The 19,157-nt window shown below is 39.8% G+C and overlaps 1 protein-coding gene across 3 annotated transcripts in view; it reads right to left on the bottom strand.

Moving 5' to 3' along the window:
• The window catches only part of LOC124612921, a 271,212-nt gene that overhangs the window by 47,343 nt on the left and 204,712 nt on the right, over positions 1-19,157 (bottom strand). For all 3 annotated transcript variants that reach the window (XM_047141411.1, XM_047141413.1, XM_047141412.1), the window contains one exon: positions 8,625-8,829. In XM_047141411.1, coding sequence (XP_046997367.1) covers positions 8,625-8,829 — 205 coding nt within the window. The remainder of the gene's footprint in view (positions 1-8,624; positions 8,830-19,157) is intronic.

Below are 19,157 nucleotides of genomic sequence, written 5' to 3'. Positions count from 1 at the left end.
TTATTCAACATGATGGCGTTGCTGTAAGGGTTCCTCTGAGCTATGATCCATAGGTAGGGGTCATCCTCTGCAGTAGTAGCTCTTGGGTGGCCTCAGCAAGGCACGTCATTGACAGTTCTTGTCTCTCTGTATCTCCTCCATGTCCGAACAACATCTCTTTGGTTCACTTCGAGACGCCTGGACACTTCCCTTGTTGACAGCCCTTCCTGGCACACAGTAACAACACGGATGCGATCAAACTGCAATACTGACTGACTGCCATGGTTGAACTACAGACAATACAAGCCGTGTACCTCCTTCCTGGTGGAATGACTGGAACTGATCAGCTGTCGGACTCCCTCCGCCTAATAGGCGCTGCTAATGCATGGTTGTTTACATCTTTGGGCGGGTTTAGTGACATCTGTGAACAGTCAAAGGGACTGTGTCCTTGATACAATATCCACAGTCAATGTCTATCTTCAGGAGTTCTGGGAACCGAGGTGATGCAAAACATTTTTTTGGTGTGTGTGTGTGTGTGTGTGTGTGTGTGTGTGTGTGTGTGTGTGTGTGTGTCTGTGTGAAGGAATTATTTCAACAGTGGTACAAGTTGTCCTCACATACGTACTCTCACAAGTCGTTTTTAATTTATTTGCATAGTGGGACAGCTCCAGCTTCGTCCTACTGCCAACAGAGTGCACCTCAATGCTGACGCATTAGAGAAAGCAAGCAAGAATTTATTTCAGTAGTGGTACAAGTCCGTGTGCTTTTGTGCATTGCAGCATGTTGCTATTTCTTGCGAAGATGATGGATTCAGGAGCATTATCAAGTGACTGTGATACAACTGATGATCCAGATTTTCAAACGATTGCTGATAAAAAGAATTTACTTACTTTTCTCTCAGCATTATAGACATATTGTTCCAAAAAAGGAATATGCAAGAATGAAGGTTACGTTGACAATAACAACGGAAAATGAGGGTGTCCATCTTAATGTATTTCACATATACATATGTTTTCAATCATCAGGTGCTCTATAAATCATAACTTGTGTTACTTTCTATCCGGATACCAGTTGCGATGACGATGAAACTTCCAATGAAAGTGCAAAAAATGACGAAACAGGAGACACTGTTACTGATGCCTGTGTGAATGGTGCAGCCACAAATATGCAGACAAAAAGGAAGTGTACTCAAAACAAGATGGGTACATGGAAAACGGACACATTTGAAAAGAATATTCGAAAGGAAAAAAAGGGGCACTGGGGAGTTATACGTCACAACAACTGGTAAAATAATTCCTCCAAAAACATTTCGCAATGTGGACTGAAGGTGTGCACATAAATGTTTCAACAAAATTTCAGAGGATGAGAGGAAGACGTTATTTGACAATTTCTGGGCTATGGGCAATATTAATCACCAAAATAGTTATCTGAATGGTTTATGCACATATCATTCAGATAACTGCCGACGACCAAGAAATGACTCTGGATCTCAGAAAAGCTGTATTTATGAATATCGATTACATGTGAACGGAAACTGTGCAATAGTATGCAAGAACTTTTTCTTGAATACTTTTGACATTCTAATGGACAACCCTGTAGGCTTTTAACAAAAAGCAAGGAAGAAGGTAGACCTCACCTTGATGGAAGAGGCAAACATCAGAACAAATTCTCTGTGCCAGAAGGTCTGATCAGTGATATAAAGGAACACATCAAAAAGCTTTCCAGTTTCCGAGAGACATTATGCAAGGAGAGATAATCCCCACAAAAGGTTTTTAAATCCTGAGCTGTGTGTGGCCAAAATGTACGATTTCAAAGATAAATGCATATCCCCCCCCCCCATGAACCATGGACCTTGCCGTTGGTGGGGAGGCTTGCATGCCTCAGCGATACAGATAGCCGTACCGTAGGTGCAACCACAACGGAGGGGTATCTGTTGAGAGGCCAGACAAACGTGTGGTTCCTGAAGAGGGGCAGCAGCCTTTTCGGTAGTTGCAGGGGCAACAGTCTGGATGATTTACTGATCTGGTCTTGTAACACTAACCAAAACGGCCTTACTGTGCTGGTACTACGAACGGCTGAAAGCAAGGGGAAACTACAGCCGTAATTTTTCCCGAAGGCATGCAGCTTTACTGTATGGTTAAATGATGATGGCGTCCTCTTGGGTAAAATATTCCGGAGGTAAAATAGTCCCCCATTCGGATCTCCGGGTGGGGGCTACTCAGGACGACGTCGTTATCAGGAGAAAGAAAACTGGCGTTCTACGGATCGGAGTGTGGAATGTCAGATCCCGTAATCGGGCAGGTAGGTTAGAAAATAAAGGGAAATGGATAGGTTAAAGTTAGATATAGTGGGAATTAGTGAAGTTTGGTGGCAGGAGGAAGAAGACTTTTGGTCAGGCAAATACAGGGTTATAAATGCAAGATCAAAACGGGGGAATGCAGGAGTAGGTTTAATAATGAATAAAAAAATAGGAGTGCGGGTAAGCTACTACAAACAGCATAGTGAACGCATTATTGTGGCCAAGATAGACACGAAGCCTACACCTACCACAGTAGTACAAGTTTATATGCCAACTAGCTCTGCAGATGATGAAGAAATTGAAGAAATGTATGATGAAATAAAAGAAATTATTCAGATAGTGAAGGGAGATGAAAATTTAATAGTCATGGGTGACTGGAATTCGGTAGTAGGAAAAGGAAGAGAAGGAAATGTAGTAGGTGAATATGGATTGGGGGGAAGAAATGAAAGAGGAAGCCGTCTGGTAGAATTTTGCACAGAGCACAACTGAAGGATAGCTAACACTTGATTCAAAAATCATAAAAGAAGGTTGTATACATGGAAGAAGCCTGGAGATACTGACAGGTTTCAGAAAGACAGAGATTTAGGAACCAGGTTTTAAATTGTAAGACATTTCCAGGGGCAGATGTGGACTCTGACCGCAATCTATTGGTTATGAACTGTAGATTAAAACTGAAGAAACTGCAAAAAGGTGGAAATTTAAGGAGATGGGACCTGGATAAACTGAAAGAACCAGAGGTTGTACAGAGTTTCAAGGAGAGCATAAGGGAACAATTGACAGGAATGGGGGAAAGAAATACAGTAGAAGAAGAATGGGTAGCTTTGAGGGATGAAGTAGTGAAGGCAGCAGAGGATAAAGTAGGTAAAAAGACGAGGGCTAGTAGAAATCCTTGGGTAACAGAAGAAATATTGAATTTAATTGATGAAAGGAGAAAATATAAAAATGCAGTAAATAAAGCAGGCAAAAAGGAATACAAACGTCTCAAAAATGAGATGGACAGGAAGTGCAAAATGGCTAAGCAGGCATGGATAGAGGACAAATGTAAGAATGTAGAGGCTTGTCTCACCAGGGGTAAGATAGATACTGCCTACAGGAAAATTAAAGAGACCTTTGGAGAAAAGAGAACCACTTCTATGAATATCAAGAGCTCAGATGGAAACCCAGTTCTATGCAAAGAAGGGAAAGCAGAAAGGTGGAAGGAGTATATAGAGGGTCTATACAAGGGCGAAGTACTTGAGGACAATATTATGGAAATGGAAGAGGATGTAGATGAAGATGAAATGGGAGATATGATACTGCGTGAAGAGTTTGACAGAGCACTGAGAGACCTGAGTCGAAACAAGGCCCCGGGAGTAGACAACATTCCATTAGAACTACTGACAGCCTTGGGAGAGCCAGTCCTGACAAAACTCTACCATCTGGTGAGCAAGATGTATGAGACAGGCGAAATACCCTCAGACTTCAAGAAGAATATAATAATTCCAATCCCAAAGAAAGCAGGTGTTGACAGATGTGAAAATTACCGAACTATCAGTTTAATAAGTCACGGCTGCAAAATACTAACACGAATTCTTTACAGACGAATGGAAAAACTAGTAGAAGCAGACCTCGGGGAAGATCAGTTTGGATTCCGTAGAAATATAGGAACACGTGAGGCAATATTGACCCTACGACTTATCTTAGAAGCTAGATTAAGGAAAGGCAAACCTACGTTTCTAGCATTTGTAGACTTAGAGAAAGCTTTTGACAATATTGACTGGAATACTCTCTTTCAAATTCTGAAGGTGGCAGGGGCAAAATACAGGGAGCGAAAGGCTATTTACAATTTGTACAGAAACCAGATGGCAGTTATAAGCGTCAAGGGGCATGAAAGGGAAGCAGTGGTTGGGAAGGGAGTGAGACAGGTTTGTAGCCTCTCCCCGATGTTATTAAATCTATATATTGAGCAAGCAGTGAAGGAAACAAAAGAAAAATTCAGAGTAGGTATTAAAATCCATGGAGAAGAAATAAAAACCTTGTGGTTTGCCGATGACATTGTAATTCTGTCAGAGACAGCAAAGGAGTTGGAAGAGCAGTTGAACGGAATGGATAGTGTCTTGAAAGGAGGATATAAGATGAACATCAACAAAAGTAAAACGAGGATAATGGAATGTAGTCGAATTAAGTCGGGTGATGCTGAGGGAATTAGATTAGGAAATGAGACACTTAAAGTAGTAAAGGAGTTTTGCTATTTGGGGAGCAAAATAACTGATGATGGTCGAAGTAGAGAGGATATAAAATGTAGACTGGCAATGGGAAGGAAAGCGTTTCTGAAGAAGAGAAATTTGTTAACATCGAGTATAGATTTAAATGTCAGGAAGTCGTTTCTGAAAGTATTTGTATGGAGTGTAGCCATGTATGGAAGTGAAACGTGGACGATAAATAGTTTGGACAAGAAGAGAATAGAAGCTTTTGAAATGTGGTGCTACAGAAGAATGCTGAAGATTAGATGGGTAGATCACATAACTAATGAGGAGGTATTGAATAGGATTGGGGAGAAGAGAAATTTGTGGCACAACTTGACCAGAAGAAGGGATCGGTTGGTAGGACATGTTCTGAGGCATCAAGGGATCACCAATTTAGTACTGGAGGGCAGCGTGGAGGGTAAAAATCGTAGAGGGAGACGAAGAGAAGAATACACTAAGCAGATTCAGAAGGATTTAGGTTGCAGTAGTTACTGGGAGATGAAGCAGCTTGCACAGGATGGAGTAGCATGGAGAGCTGCATCAAACCAGTCTCAGGACTGAAGACCACAACAACAACAACAACAACAACAAATGCATATCTTAGAATAAAGAAATTGTGGGGGAGCACATCTATCGAAAAATCTTTAACAAAGACTTCAACCTGTCCTTTCGACCACCACGTAAAGACACTTGCTCTTTTTGCGACAAATTGAGCTTTGAAATGGACGCTGCTACCAATGCAGAAGAAAAAAGAAAGCTTCAAACTGAAAAGGAGCTTCACCTTAGGAGGGCTGAAGCTGCAAGAACAGCAATGACTACAGAGACAGCATGTAGTAAAGAGGCAGATTCCCAGATGTGTCTGTCTACCTTTGACCTGCAAAAAGCACTTTCATTTCCTAAACTGACATCATCGATATCATAGTACAAAAGAAACATGCAGCTGTATAATTTTGGACGCCACAATTTCACTGACGGCAAAATCCATATGTATTTTTGGGATGAAACTTATGGTTCAAGGGGTTCACATGAAATTGGTACCTGTTTATTGAAACGTAATGAAAAGTGTGTCACTTCTCAAAAACAGGCAGTTGCGTACACTGACACATGTGGTGGGCAAAACAGGAACATAAACATTGCCCCAACACTAATGAAAGTGACACAATCTCCTCAATTTCATGTCAACATTATTGATTTAATGTTCCTGCTCCCGGGTCACTCATACCTGACATATGACAGAGATTTTGCCCTGATAGAAAAACAATTAAATAAGAAAGAGTTTCTGTTTTCCCCAGATGATATTGTTCAAACAATTAGGAAAATTGGCAGAAAAGATAGATTTGCATGCACAGAAATGAAGCATTCTGATTTTTTAGCATTGGAACAGTTACAAAATGCAGTGGTAAGAAGGAAGCAAAATGAGGAGTATGTTCAATGTAACTGACTGAAAATAAAATGGATGTGTTTAGAGTGGCAGAAGCCATACAAAATGCTCTACAAGGAAACACTGAATGATATGACATTGACTTCCATGTCCTCAACTTTGCTCCCTAACATGGTAGAGGGAGATCACACACATATAGTAAGTACTATTGCAGTTTCACAACTTTACCCTCACATGAGAAAAGTGTTGAAAAAGAAAAAAGCACTATATGCTTGATTTGCTCCCTTATAATCCACCTATCAAACACAGTTATTTCCTTGCTCTACAAACAGAAGACAGAGGTCTGGAACATGAAGATGATGAAGAAGAAGAAGAAGAAGAATGTAATCCTTAGTTTTACAGAAACCAGTTGACCTGAAACATAACTGACTGTGTAGTTCAATTATACATGTGAATTTAATAAGAAGGTGTACATTAAAACTGTAATAAAAACTACTTGGAATAAAAGAACTAACAGGTTTATATACAATGTTCAGTTTACTTTATTTCAATAGTGGTACAGCTCCATTACCTCCACTTTTCTGCCTATGCTGCTGCTCTAATTAATGATCCAAACAAATAGAAAGAAAGGTTCATCTCTAATAACAAGTCATGTACTTGAATATTTCTGGTATCTCAAGTACAGATTTTCAGCAGTCATTTAACTTTAGGGCTGCGTATCTCAAAATGGAAAAAAAAAGGACTTGCACTAGTATTGTCCATTTAATTTCGGGCATGCAGCCGTGCAAATAAAACTCCCTCCACTGATATTTTGGCCGCGTATTGTCCGGCCATCCTCAGAGTGAGTCACAAGACTGACAACAAGATGCGAAGCGCAGTCTTATATGCTCCACCGCGGCAGTCCTGTACATGCAGGTCACAGACGCTTGTCTTCGGCAAGGAAATATGCTTACACAAGCGCCGCCTGTGGTGAAGGTGTACTGATATTCGATTCGCTTATTGATGTATGTTCGGTGGTAGTGACACCATGACGTCTTCTCTGCAGTTTAATTACGTCAAAAGCCAGATTCCATGCTTTGTCCAAATTAAAACCATTATCTCTATTTATTAAATTATTAGCTAATCTAATCTCTATAGCTTCCTTGAAGACAGAATCCCAAAAGGAAGAGGTGGATGTTAAAATCTTCACATCACTGTAATTCATGGAATGCCCTGTATCAATACAATGTTCGGCCACAGCTGACTTGTCTGGCTGTGATAAGCGTGTGTATCTTCGATGTTCCAAACATCTCTTATGAATGGTGTGAGTTGTTTGACCTATGTATGACTTTTCACAATTTCTGCAAGGAATCTGATACACACCCGCTTTACAAAGCAGTAAATCGTCCTTTACACAGTAGAGCAAAGCAGCAATCTTTGTGGGTGGCCGGAAGATCACCTTGTCACAGTGTTTCTCAAGAATACGCCCTATCTTCGAGGAAAGAGCACCCACATAGAGCAAAAACGCGTTTGATCTGCAGGAATTACAACCTTCTTCCCCATCACATGCCTGCATTCTAGGTTTTACACTGAATGCTCAACAAATTTGTTGCAGAGAACATACATTCACTTTAAAAATGCTCCTGAGGTATGTGAGCTCTTCTTGCATATTATCTTTATCGGATATACAGTGCGCCCTATGCACTAAGGTCATAAGGACACCTATGGTCTTTGAAGGGTGATGGCGGCTACCGGCATGTAGATATAGATTTGTGTCTGTTGGTTTTCGATATACGGCATGTCCTAATGTGCTATCACCTTTACGGCGAACGACAACATCCAACATTGTACCACTATTGATATATATTTTACAGGTAGGTTTACTCACAAAGGCTTGGCCAACATGAACCTCTTATATGGGTACACTGCATGCAGTTTAAGAGTGGCACAACACTATACTGAGCTGTTCCCACAGCGACAGCAACCACACCACGGTACTTTGGGATCGCTACATAGGTGCCTACAAGAAACGGAATCCTTTTATCAGTTATAGAAATCCTTTTATCATTTACAGGCCTTTTCACACTGCAACAAGCCACATGAAGCCATTAGTTACTTTCTCCTAAATGTTGTTGGTGGAGTTCAGGCTCACCTGTGTGTGTGTGTGTGTGTGTGTGTGTGTGGGCGCGCGCACACACACACACACACACACACACACACACACACACACACACACACACACACACACACTCAAAAACTGTATTTTTCCAGGTGACTTGTGTGCTGAATATTGCTATAAATGTTAGCTATTTTGTGAGATGTTTGTATTGTCATAATGTATACAGGTATTCAAAATATTACCATGTGACAGAAAAACAGGTATACTGTGCAAAATCTGTGGTTTATACAAAGTAAATTGTCTAGACTTACTGTCTGTACAAATCATAACAGAAAGTGCAAGCAAATTTGCATAAATATTTATCTTAGATGCAATTATGTATTTCATCATCAAAGTGAACTGTACTTGAGTAACAGGTTCAATGAGAGGGGGAGGGGGGTGGGGGGGGTGGGGGTGGGGTGGGGTGGGGGGGACATAATTTGTGATTAAAGGCAGATTTTCTTTTCCTTTTTATTTTACAAATGTAAAGCACTCACTGCTTTAATAACAGGCACTATAGGAAAAATGAAGCTGTTACTCTTTGTTTCCCACACAGCATTTCACTAATGAAGCCACAATCCTCCAAGTGATAGTATATCTTACCTTGTACCAAACATTTCCATATTATATAGTAAATGAACTTTTTGGAATTCATATAGAAATGCGACCATCTGGCGAACATCAACTGAAATCTTTTCCAGAAGTTCTGGAATTTCTTCAATATCCTTACACAAAGCCTTCAGCTTATCCTTCGAGAATTTTTTCAGTAGCACAAAATGAACAAATTTCGCATCTTCATCTGCTTTACCTGAAAGGAGAAAAAGAAATTTTAAAGAATTAATATCACAGTCTTTCTGATGTTTTATGTTTCTTGGACTAATAAAAAAGCTAAAATCAATTAGAATAATGTTACTGGTCTGTTCTAAAATTTTATGCTTTTCAAGGAAGGCTACAACTGAAGGGTGCGAGGCAAAGTCAGGACGTGCGGGGACCAAGCAGCAATCGGTATTGTAATTGTAAACTGTTGAAGCTGCATTGGTAAAGTACCAGAACTTCAAGTGCTGATAGAAAGCACCGAAGCAGAAATAGTTATAGGTACGGAAAGCTGGCTGAAGCCAGAGATATATTCTGCGAAATTTTTTACAAAGGCACAGACGATGTTTAGAAAGGACACATTGCATGCAACTGGAGGTGGCGTGTTTGTGGCTGTTAGTAGTAGTTTATGCTGTAGTGAAGTAGAAGTGGATAGTTCCTGTGAATTATTATGGGTGGAGGTAAAACTCAACAACCGAGCTAGATTAATAATTGGCTCCTATTACCGACCTCCCGACTCAGCAGCACAAGTGGCAGAACAACTGAGAGAAAATCTGGAATACATTTCACATAATTTTTCTCAGCATGTTATAGTCTTAGGTGGAGATTTCAATTTACCAGATATAGACTGGGACACTCAGATGTTTAGGATGGGCGGTAGGGACAGAGCATCGAGTGACATTATACTGAGTGCACTATCTGAAAATTACCTCGAGCAATTAAACAGAGGACTGATGACCACGGATGTTTAAGTCCCATAGTGCTCAGAGGAAAAGAAAAAAAAAAAAAAAAAAAAAAAAAAAAAAAAAAAAAAAAAAAAAAAAACACACACACACAGACAACCGACTCATGGAGATAACATCTTGGACCTACTGATAACAAACAGACCCAAACTTTTCGACTCTGTAAGCGCAGAATATGGAAACAGTGATCATAAGGCCGTTGCAGCATCCCTGAATATGGAAGTAAATAGGAATATAAAAAAAGGGAGGAAGGTTTATCTGTTTAGCAAGAGTAATAGAAGGCAGATTTCAGACTACCTAACAGATCAAAACAAAAATTTCTGTTCCGACAATGACAATGTTGAGTGTTTATGGAAAAAGTTCAAGGCAATCGTAAAATGCATTTTAGACAGGTACGTCCCAAGGAAAACTGTGAGGGACGAGAAAAACCCACCGTGGTTCAACAACAAAGTTAGGAAACTACTGCGAAAGCAAAGAGAGCTTCACTGCAAGTTTAAATGCACCCTAAACCTCTCAGACAAACAGAAGCTAAACGATGTCAAAGTTAGCGTGAGGAGGGCTATGCGTGGAGCGTTCAGTGAATTTGAAAGTAAAATTCTATGTACCGACTTGACAGAAAATCCTAGGAAGATCTGGTCTTATGTTAAATCAGTAAGTGGCCCGAAACAGCATATCCAGACACTCCGGGATGATGATGGCATTGAAACAGAGGATGACACGTGTAAAGCTGAAATACTAAACACCTGTTTCCAAAGCTGTTTCACAGAGGAAGACCGCACTGCAGTTCCTTCTCTAAATCCTCGCACAAATGAAATAAGTGTCCAAGGAATAGAAAAGCAACTGGAATCACTCAACAGAGGAAAGTCCACTGAACCTGACGGGATACCAATTCGATTCTACACAGCGTACGCAAAAGAACTTGCCCCCCTTCTAAGAGCCGTGTACCGCAAGTCTCTAGAGGAATGGAAGGTTCCAAATGATTGGAAAAGAGTACAGGTAGTCCCTGTCTTCAAGAAGGGTCGTCGAGCAGATGCGCAAAACTATAGACCTATATCTCTGACGTTGATCTCTTGTAGAATTTTAGGATCTGTTTTTTGCTCGTGTATCATGTCGTTTCTGGAAACCCAGAATCTACTCTGTAGGAATCAACATGGATTCCAGAAACAGCAATCGTGTGAGGCCCAACTCGCTTTATTTGTTCATGAGACCCAGAAAATATTAGATATGGGCTCCCAGGTAGATGCCATTTTCCTTGACTTCCGGAAGGCGTTCGATACAGTTTTGCACTGTCGCCTGATAAACAAAGTAGACAAATGTAATGTATTGCGAATACATAGAAAGAAGGATCATTTATTGTATGATTATATGATAGCTGAACAAACACTCATAGCAGTTACTTCTGTAAAATATCTGGGAATATGCATGCGGAACGATCTGAAGTGGAATGATCATATAAAATTAATTGTTGGTAAGGCGAGTACCAGGTTGAGATTCATTGGGACAGTCCTTAGAAAATGTAGTCCATCAACACAGGATGTGGCTTACAAAACACTAGTTCGACCTATACTTGAGTATTGCTCATCAGTGTGGGATTCGTACCAGATCGGGTTGACAGAGGAGATAAAGAAGATCCAAAGAAGAGCGGCGCGTTTCGTCACAGGGTTATTTGGTAAGCTTGATAGCGTTACGGAGATGTTTAGCAAACTCAAGAGGCAGACTCTGCAAGAGAGGCGCTCTGCATCGCGGTGTAGCTTGTTGTCCAGGTTTCGAGAGGGTGTGTTTTTGGATGAGGTATCGAATATATTGCTTCCCCCTACTTATACCTCCCGAGGAGATCACGAATGTAAAATTAGAGAGATTCGAGCACGCACGGAGGCTTTCCGGCAGTCGTTCTTCTCACGAACCTTATGCAACTGGAACAGGAAAGGGAGCTAATGACAGTGGCACGTAAAGTGCCCTCCGCCACACACTGTTGGGTGGCTTGCGGAGTATAAATGTAGACGTAGATATTTATTTTGTAGTTAATGGAAAGCACAATCTTATTTTATACTTTGTCTTAGCACACGTTCTTATTTCACTTGCTTATTTACAGAAATGAATGACAGGAACTCTGCATTAGCCTTCTTCTTAGTTACAATAGGATTTTAAAAGTTCAACTAATGTCCTTTGTTTTACTGCTGATTGGAATTTTCAAATTTCTGATCATGGCAGTTTTTCTTCATTTACACGTTCTGCAATATAATTCAATGCTGTGCTCTCCTTGAACAGCTTCTCTAATCTCTTTGAAAATATTAGCAGTTGCAGAACACTTTTGTGTTACAGCCGCTACAATTTTATGTTCAACAGTAAATATGTCCTTTGTTGAGTACTGCAAACATTTTTAATTCCTCTGACATCACTTTTTTCTCTGGAATCAAAAGTAATAATGCAAGACCAAATTACCATATTACCAACTGCAAAGTGACTGGTTTGTGCACTTTGTCTACATAATATAGCACACGGAGCTCCTTGCTGTCAATACAGCGTTATTTTTACTTACACTCATCACAGTAGGAAAACATGTATCCATCGCACATTAAAATATGCAAATAATTAGAAAACTGTTTGAAATATGAGAGAGACAAATTATCCCAGTTGTCTCAATTCAGTATTCATTATCCATTTGAAATAATAAAAAGTAGAGTAATTCAGAATGAATGATATAATGAATACACAAAATCTCATCCCGAAATTCTACTTGAAATAGTTATACAAGAAAATGGACTGAAACATTTGTCCACTAACAGAAAAAAGAAGGGTAAGACAATACCAAGTTATACACAGTAATCAAAACTAATGACAGAACGAAAAGAATTTAAGATTATTGGAGATGCTTAGCTGCAGCAAGACACAATAACAAGGCGGAGAACTTAGAGAGAGAGAGAGAGAGAGAGAGAGAGAGAGAGAGAGAGAGAGAGAGAGAGAGAGAGGGGGGGGGGGGGGGTGTCTATAGTCCGGAAAATAATTCATTCAAAAGCTAGCGAAGAACTTAGTCTTGTTTATGAGTATCGACAAATCAGCACCACTTCTTTTATATGGTGAGTTGCTATCTTAGCTCCTTAAATTATTTATTTAAGCATAGCTGTAATTTATGCTCCTGCTACTATTCAACTAAAACTGGGATAAATTTAAGTATATGATCCGTAGAATACATACATACCCTAAGATGAAGAAACAATTGAAAATATTTCATAGAGAGTAACCATAACATTAAGTAAATGAGGCACATTCAATGATTAAAAAATGAATTGAAATAGAAATTTTAAACTTTTGTTTAGGGTTTTTCATAATGTGATGATTGCTGCTCTCTCCCTTGCACACATACCAGTGCAAGGAATAAAATCTCTCTTTACAATTTACAGTGAAATCACTGGAGGAATAAAATACTGCATCATCCTCCAAAATGCACAGTTGGCACAAAATATTTCGTGTTAGCAAAATGTCAAGAGGGGATCTCTCTTTACAATTTACAGTGAAATCACTGGAGGAATAAAATACTGCATCATCCTCCAAAATGCACAGTTGGCACAAAATATTTCGTGTTAGCAAAATGTCAAGAGGGGGGGGAATGCAATTAATGGTAAAGTCACAAGAGCAGGTTTTGCCAATTTTTTGTTCTTGTATATATTAATTTTTTGTAATTGTTTTTATGAAGTCTTTGTGGGTGAGAGTACAGCAGCAGACAGACTATAGTGTACGTTTTCAGCTGAAGTAACATCCTCCTCTACCTGGCATCTGCCTAACCTGTAATCTGAGCAGCCAATGGAGCTAAAAAAAACAAAACCATGAAACGATTATTTATGGTTGTAATTTATTTAGTTGCTTTTATTTCCTTGGACTGGAAGGACTTTTATATACATTCAAAACAGGAATTCAGACATGATAAATATTAAAGCTATTCGCTCATTCATTTTTTTATTTATGTGCTGATGTATTTATTGATTGCTAACTAGGAGCAAAATTACAATTGCTACTACAGTCATATAAGTAAGACTAAGTAGAGAAAAATTACATTCATTACACAACAAAAACTATATTCCACTAGAAAAACCGGATATCTTACGAAAATCGTAGTAAATCTAAATGAAAACTATCAACTGAATCTAAGTATCAGTTTGCAGTAAGTTCATTTTACCAATACAGTCTCATGCTCTGCTTCTTCAAAACACATGCTGCTGGTTTCCATATGTGCTACCTGCCATTGTACACCACACGTCTTCTTGCTTTATAATAATCACTTTCTTGCATTTAGTTATAGTAATGTGAAATAAATGGTTGTCTTGCACCTTATGTGTATTATCACATCTTGATATCAGCTCTTGGATCGTTATACCAATGTTACCTTGTTATCTTTCCATTTCTTGATTCTGTCAAACAATCGAAAATCTGAGATGGAAAAACAACAATGTATCAAATGGAAAGATTTCTACCACATATACGAGGCACTACGTGGCAGACAGGCACAATGAAAATAGACTGCTAGATGTTATGAGCTACTGGACTAAGTACTTCACAAGACATCGATTAAATACACACATGCATTCACGTCAGGTCTTTCTCCCCACAGATGACAGTGGCCATGTTTGTGTGAGTCTTAAATCAGTGTGTGTGTGTGTGTGTGTGTGTGTGTGTGTTTGTTGTCTACATCCGATGAAGGACTTAATCCAATAGCTAATAATATTTAGCAGTCTTGTTTTTAGTGTGCCTGTCTGCCACTCGGCACATCCTCAATGTGTCCTTTTATAATATTGTTTCTTTATTCTATCATATTTATGCCGGACAAAGCACCAAGGGCCAGCAAGACACCCAGCTAACACCAAATAATAAACATGACAGAGATAAGGAAGATGTCTGCTGTCCAGAGCTGGAGTCAGAGGCAGAAGTCAAGGAAGACACCACAGGAGACAAATCTCTCCCCCCCAACTACTATTATATGTCTGGACCTACTGGATGAGCACCCAATGGATATTGTTACACTGAGGTTATTTCATTTATCTAGTGTATGGCTAGCATCACATCGCACCAGAAAACATTTTTTTCTGTAACAGAACATACACAGATATTTAACACACAGAAAAGAAAGTCATGGTTATAAGTTGATAACATTTACAACGCACAGAAGTAGTCAGGCTTATGTCTAATTGCTGAATATACACAACTGGTGTCTTAACTGTTAAGAGGAACTCCTGCAGATCACCAGAAAAGGACTGATTTTGGGCATGTATATATGAAGTGCTGAACAGTTTGTCATTCTGCACCACAGTCCCTTCTGGGAGATGGTATTATTCCTCATTTGTACACTGAATCAGCACATTTTCCACTATTTGTTCTTAATCTATTGAGTGCAGACCAGATCGCACAATGCTCTTCAAACCCTTGTGGGCTGGTCGAGGTGAAGGGCAGTGGGCACCTTCAGCTGTTCTGGGGTAGCATTGTTCTGCCATATTTCTGTCCATCAGTCATGTAGGGCACCTTCAGGTGTTTTGGGGCAGCATTGTTCTGCCATATTTTTGCCCATCAGTCTGTTGCTGTTGTTCCATTACCCATCAGAGAATTTGAACCATGTAGAGGCGGGACACGGGAGCAAAGTCTGTTGTTACTGAGTATAGGAATGTTCTCGTGTACAATGTGGTACCGACCAACAGCTATTTCTGTAAACTCTGATCGCTTGAGAGCAGCTTCACAGTGCAAAAATGGGGGAGCTATAGGACTGAGAACAGGCACCCAGAAAATTGAAGTATTTCTGATTATTCCTGTGGTGATGAGCATAGTCTGGTTGAGCTCTGTATAGATGAGTCTGCTGTATGGACTATTGGTTCAGGCTGCTGCACAATATTCTATCACAAGGTAAACCAGCTCAACAGCAGATGTCCTTGGTGTTGGAGCTGATGATCCGCATGTCACGACACAAAGTTCTCAAGATCTTGTTTCTTGATTTCAAGGAGACGGCACGACCGTGGGGTTGGGGATTTCTCTGAAATTTTGTGTAGTGAAAGAGGACCCCTAACACCTCACATGGTTAAAATATTAGGACGCACTACCAGGAAAATCCCGGGAAAAATTGATCCAAAGTTTCTAAGGTGCCTTATGAGTATGTAATGTTAGTCTACTGCCAAGCCGCCATCCGGAGTAGATGGTTAAGACTCAGACTCTTACGCCAGAGGTCTCAGGTTCGATTCCTCCTCTGGCATTTACTTTTTTTTCTTCTGTTTCTTTTTCTTTTGTTATACCACCAATTGTTCAGGAAGTTTCCCAAACCTACATTATCTTTATCAAATTAGTTACATTATTGAATAAAAATTATTTTCTCTTTGTCCAACAACACAATTCATGGCGGTGGGTTTTCCATTTTTCATTGTAAAGTATACGAGGAGGAACATTGGGTTTTTAATCATAATAACAAAGTCGATTGGGAAACATTCAATTTTTATACATATAACAATTATAAACCAGAACATAGCATCGCGAGAGATTTCTTCCGAAGATGTCCATGCAATTAAATTATTTTCCATCAACAGCTTTTCATAATACAACACTGTGTCCTTCAATTGTAATTTTGATAGATCTCTATGAATAGATTCTTCAGGAATTTCTTCTCCTATTCCAGATGAGCCAGCAACTTCTTCAGTCGTCATGTTTAACCTCAGATCGGAATAACACGTTGAAATTTGAAACAGGCACATCTGTTCACGACGAAATCAAAAAACAAACTGCCATTTACTTCTCATGGCTTGCGCACAGTCCTATGCGCAGATGACCGTTATAATCCCAAAAGGACCCTTACAAAGCCCCTTTAAACCTTGAAACCCCATAAAACCAAATAGAACAATGAGCACATACATTATTCAGTGAATGAAAAACTTTACGTTCTTGAGCTAAAATAATGTAAGTTTGAGAAACTTTTTGAATAATTGGTGGAATAACAAAAGAAAATGAAACAGAAGAAAAAAAAAGTGTCCGAGGAGGAATCGAACCCGAGGCATCTGGCATAAGAGTCCGAGCCCTAACCATCTACTCTGGACGGCGGCTCGGCAATGGATTAACGCTGTATACTCATAAGGCACCTATGAAACTTTGGATCGATTTTTCTCGGTATTTTCCAGGTAGTGCGTCCTAATACTTTAACCATGTAAGGTGTTAGGGGTCCACTTTTACCACACAATATTTTGGACAAATTCCCGACCCCACGGTCGTGCCGTCTCCTTGTTAGTGGCGTCCGCGGCTTGTGGTCTTGCGGTATCGTTCTCGCTTCCAGTGCACGGGGTCAGGTATTTTCTCTGCCTCGACATGACTGGGTGTTGTGTGTCTTTCATCATCATTTCATCCTCATTCATTCGCAAGTCGTCGTAGTGGTGTTAAAGAACTTGTGGAGCGGCGGCCAAACCGCCCTGCGAATGGTCTCCCGGCCACCAATTCCATACGCTTATTATCATTATCTTAGTGGCAGTTTTCAGCAAATGCTCTTTGAAGCTGAGCGACCTGTCAAGAGTGATCGCTACATAATATGGACTTCTGTTATGACACAGCTTTTTCCCTTCAAAATACATCTTTATTTACCTGTTTGCAAATTTGTTGTTATGGAGTTCTAGAGATGATCACAACGTTATTTGCTACTTGCTTGAGAGTAACAAACTCTTCCTGCAGTAGCATGGGCTGGCACCTACAAGTTTTCTTAGCATGGACTAGGCTTCCCCGTTTGAGGTGTGGAAGTCTAAGGCCTCAACTGGTTTGTTCTGTTGCTTATGATGAGCTGCATTGATGCTGTACAGAAGTTCGTCACCTACTTCACAGTCATTGTTGTCACAAAACTGTTTGTACTGAGTTTCACACTTTTTCATCCATCCAGGTCTACATTCCTTTCGAAAGCCTCTTGGGATATATTTCTTTGTTGTGAATAGCTTAGCCCCAATGAACCTCTTATAGTTTGTGCTTGTTGAGGGGACCCATTATATATATTGTTCCGAATTTCAGAAACTGGAGACTAGTCGGCTTTTTTAAAAGTTCCAACTAGGTCTGGGAAATTATCTTATGACAGGTATGTTTGTACCTAATTCAAGAAGTGCTGGATGATGTTGGCTGCTGTCCAGGACTTTCCTTCTACATCTATCTACATTTATACTCCGCAAGCCACCCAACGGTGTGTGGTGGAGGGCACTTTACGTGCCATTATCATTACCTCCCCTTCCTGTTCCAGTCGCGTATGGATTGCGGAAAGAACGACTGCTGGACAGCCTCCGTGCGTGCTCGAATCTCTCTAATTTTACATTTGTGATCTCCTCGAGAGGTATAAGTAGGGGGAAGCAATATATTCGATACCTCATCCAGAAACACACCCTCTCAGAACCTGGATAGCAAGCTACACCGTGATGCAGAGCGCCTCTCTTGCAGAGTCTGTCACTTGAGTTTGCTAAACATTTTCGTAACGCTATCAAGCTTACCAAATAACCCTGTGACGAAACACGCCACTCTTCTTTGGATCTTCTCTATCTCCTCTGTCAACCCGACCTGGTACGGATCCCACACTGATGAGCAATACTCAAGTATAGGTTGAACAAGTGTTTTGTAAGCTCCTTGTTGCTGGTAATGGCAGGCCATTGTAATCAGAGGAAACAAAACATAAATCAGGGTTGTAATCTGTTCTCCAGGTACCAGAATGGAATGTACACCAATCTTTAGTGTCAGAAAGAAGATGGAGATTGTGTTCTTCAGATCAATCAACCAGCATGTTCCCATTTACATTATTACATTTGTATTTTCATAGTCTATGATGACTGCTGAAGTCTCCCAAGTACACCATATGGTCGTCATTAGAGTTTAGAACATGTGCTGGCCACATGGTTCCTGGTGATTTATCGACATTCACAGTAGTTATTTCACCAATTTTGACAGTGACTTTGTGGATACTATTCGTGGTGCTGGTAAATACAGTGTGGGCCTTTCCTATATGTTACTGAATGTACATGGCTACACCATAAACCTTATTGTATGTAGCACTAAGGAAATTGTTTCAACGTGAGTTTCCTGGAAGGCTACTAAATCAATTTCATTCTCATCTAGTATCTTGCATGGAATATGATATTTGGTTGCACTAATTCCTTCTCTGTTCTATACTCAGGTGAAACCAGTCATCTATAGATGTAAGGAATCTTTCAGAAGGCAGAGTGTAACTTCACTTCTGGGTCTTGTAACAAGGCAAACCAGGAAAAAATTTTATAAAATTATCAATGCCTGGGCTGGTGATAATTGAGATACACTGTTAGTGTATAAAATGCATATTTTGTAGACAAGTGCTAACATGTTCAATCTTGTGTCCACTTGGATATGACTTTATAATTATTTTATGACATGGTAGGCTTGTTTGTGGCTTCCAGTTCATAATTTTACTTAAATTTACTTTCATAGAAAATTCCAGAAAAATCAGTATGTCACCAGTCTCTGAAATTCCTTTTCTAAATTGCTTATCCTAGAAATGACAGATGAATAATGTTCAATGTTAAGTCAAGATTACGTATAAATATTAGTTCAAAAATTAATTTTGTAA

This window comes from Schistocerca americana, chromosome 4 (genome assembly GCF_021461395.2).
Source record: "Schistocerca americana isolate TAMUIC-IGC-003095 chromosome 4, iqSchAmer2.1, whole genome shotgun sequence".
NCBI classification, from domain to species: domain Eukaryota; kingdom Metazoa; phylum Arthropoda; class Insecta; order Orthoptera; family Acrididae; genus Schistocerca; species Schistocerca americana.
Note: the sequence above shows the minus strand (reverse complement) of the source record. Positions and strands in the feature narration are given on the sequence as shown.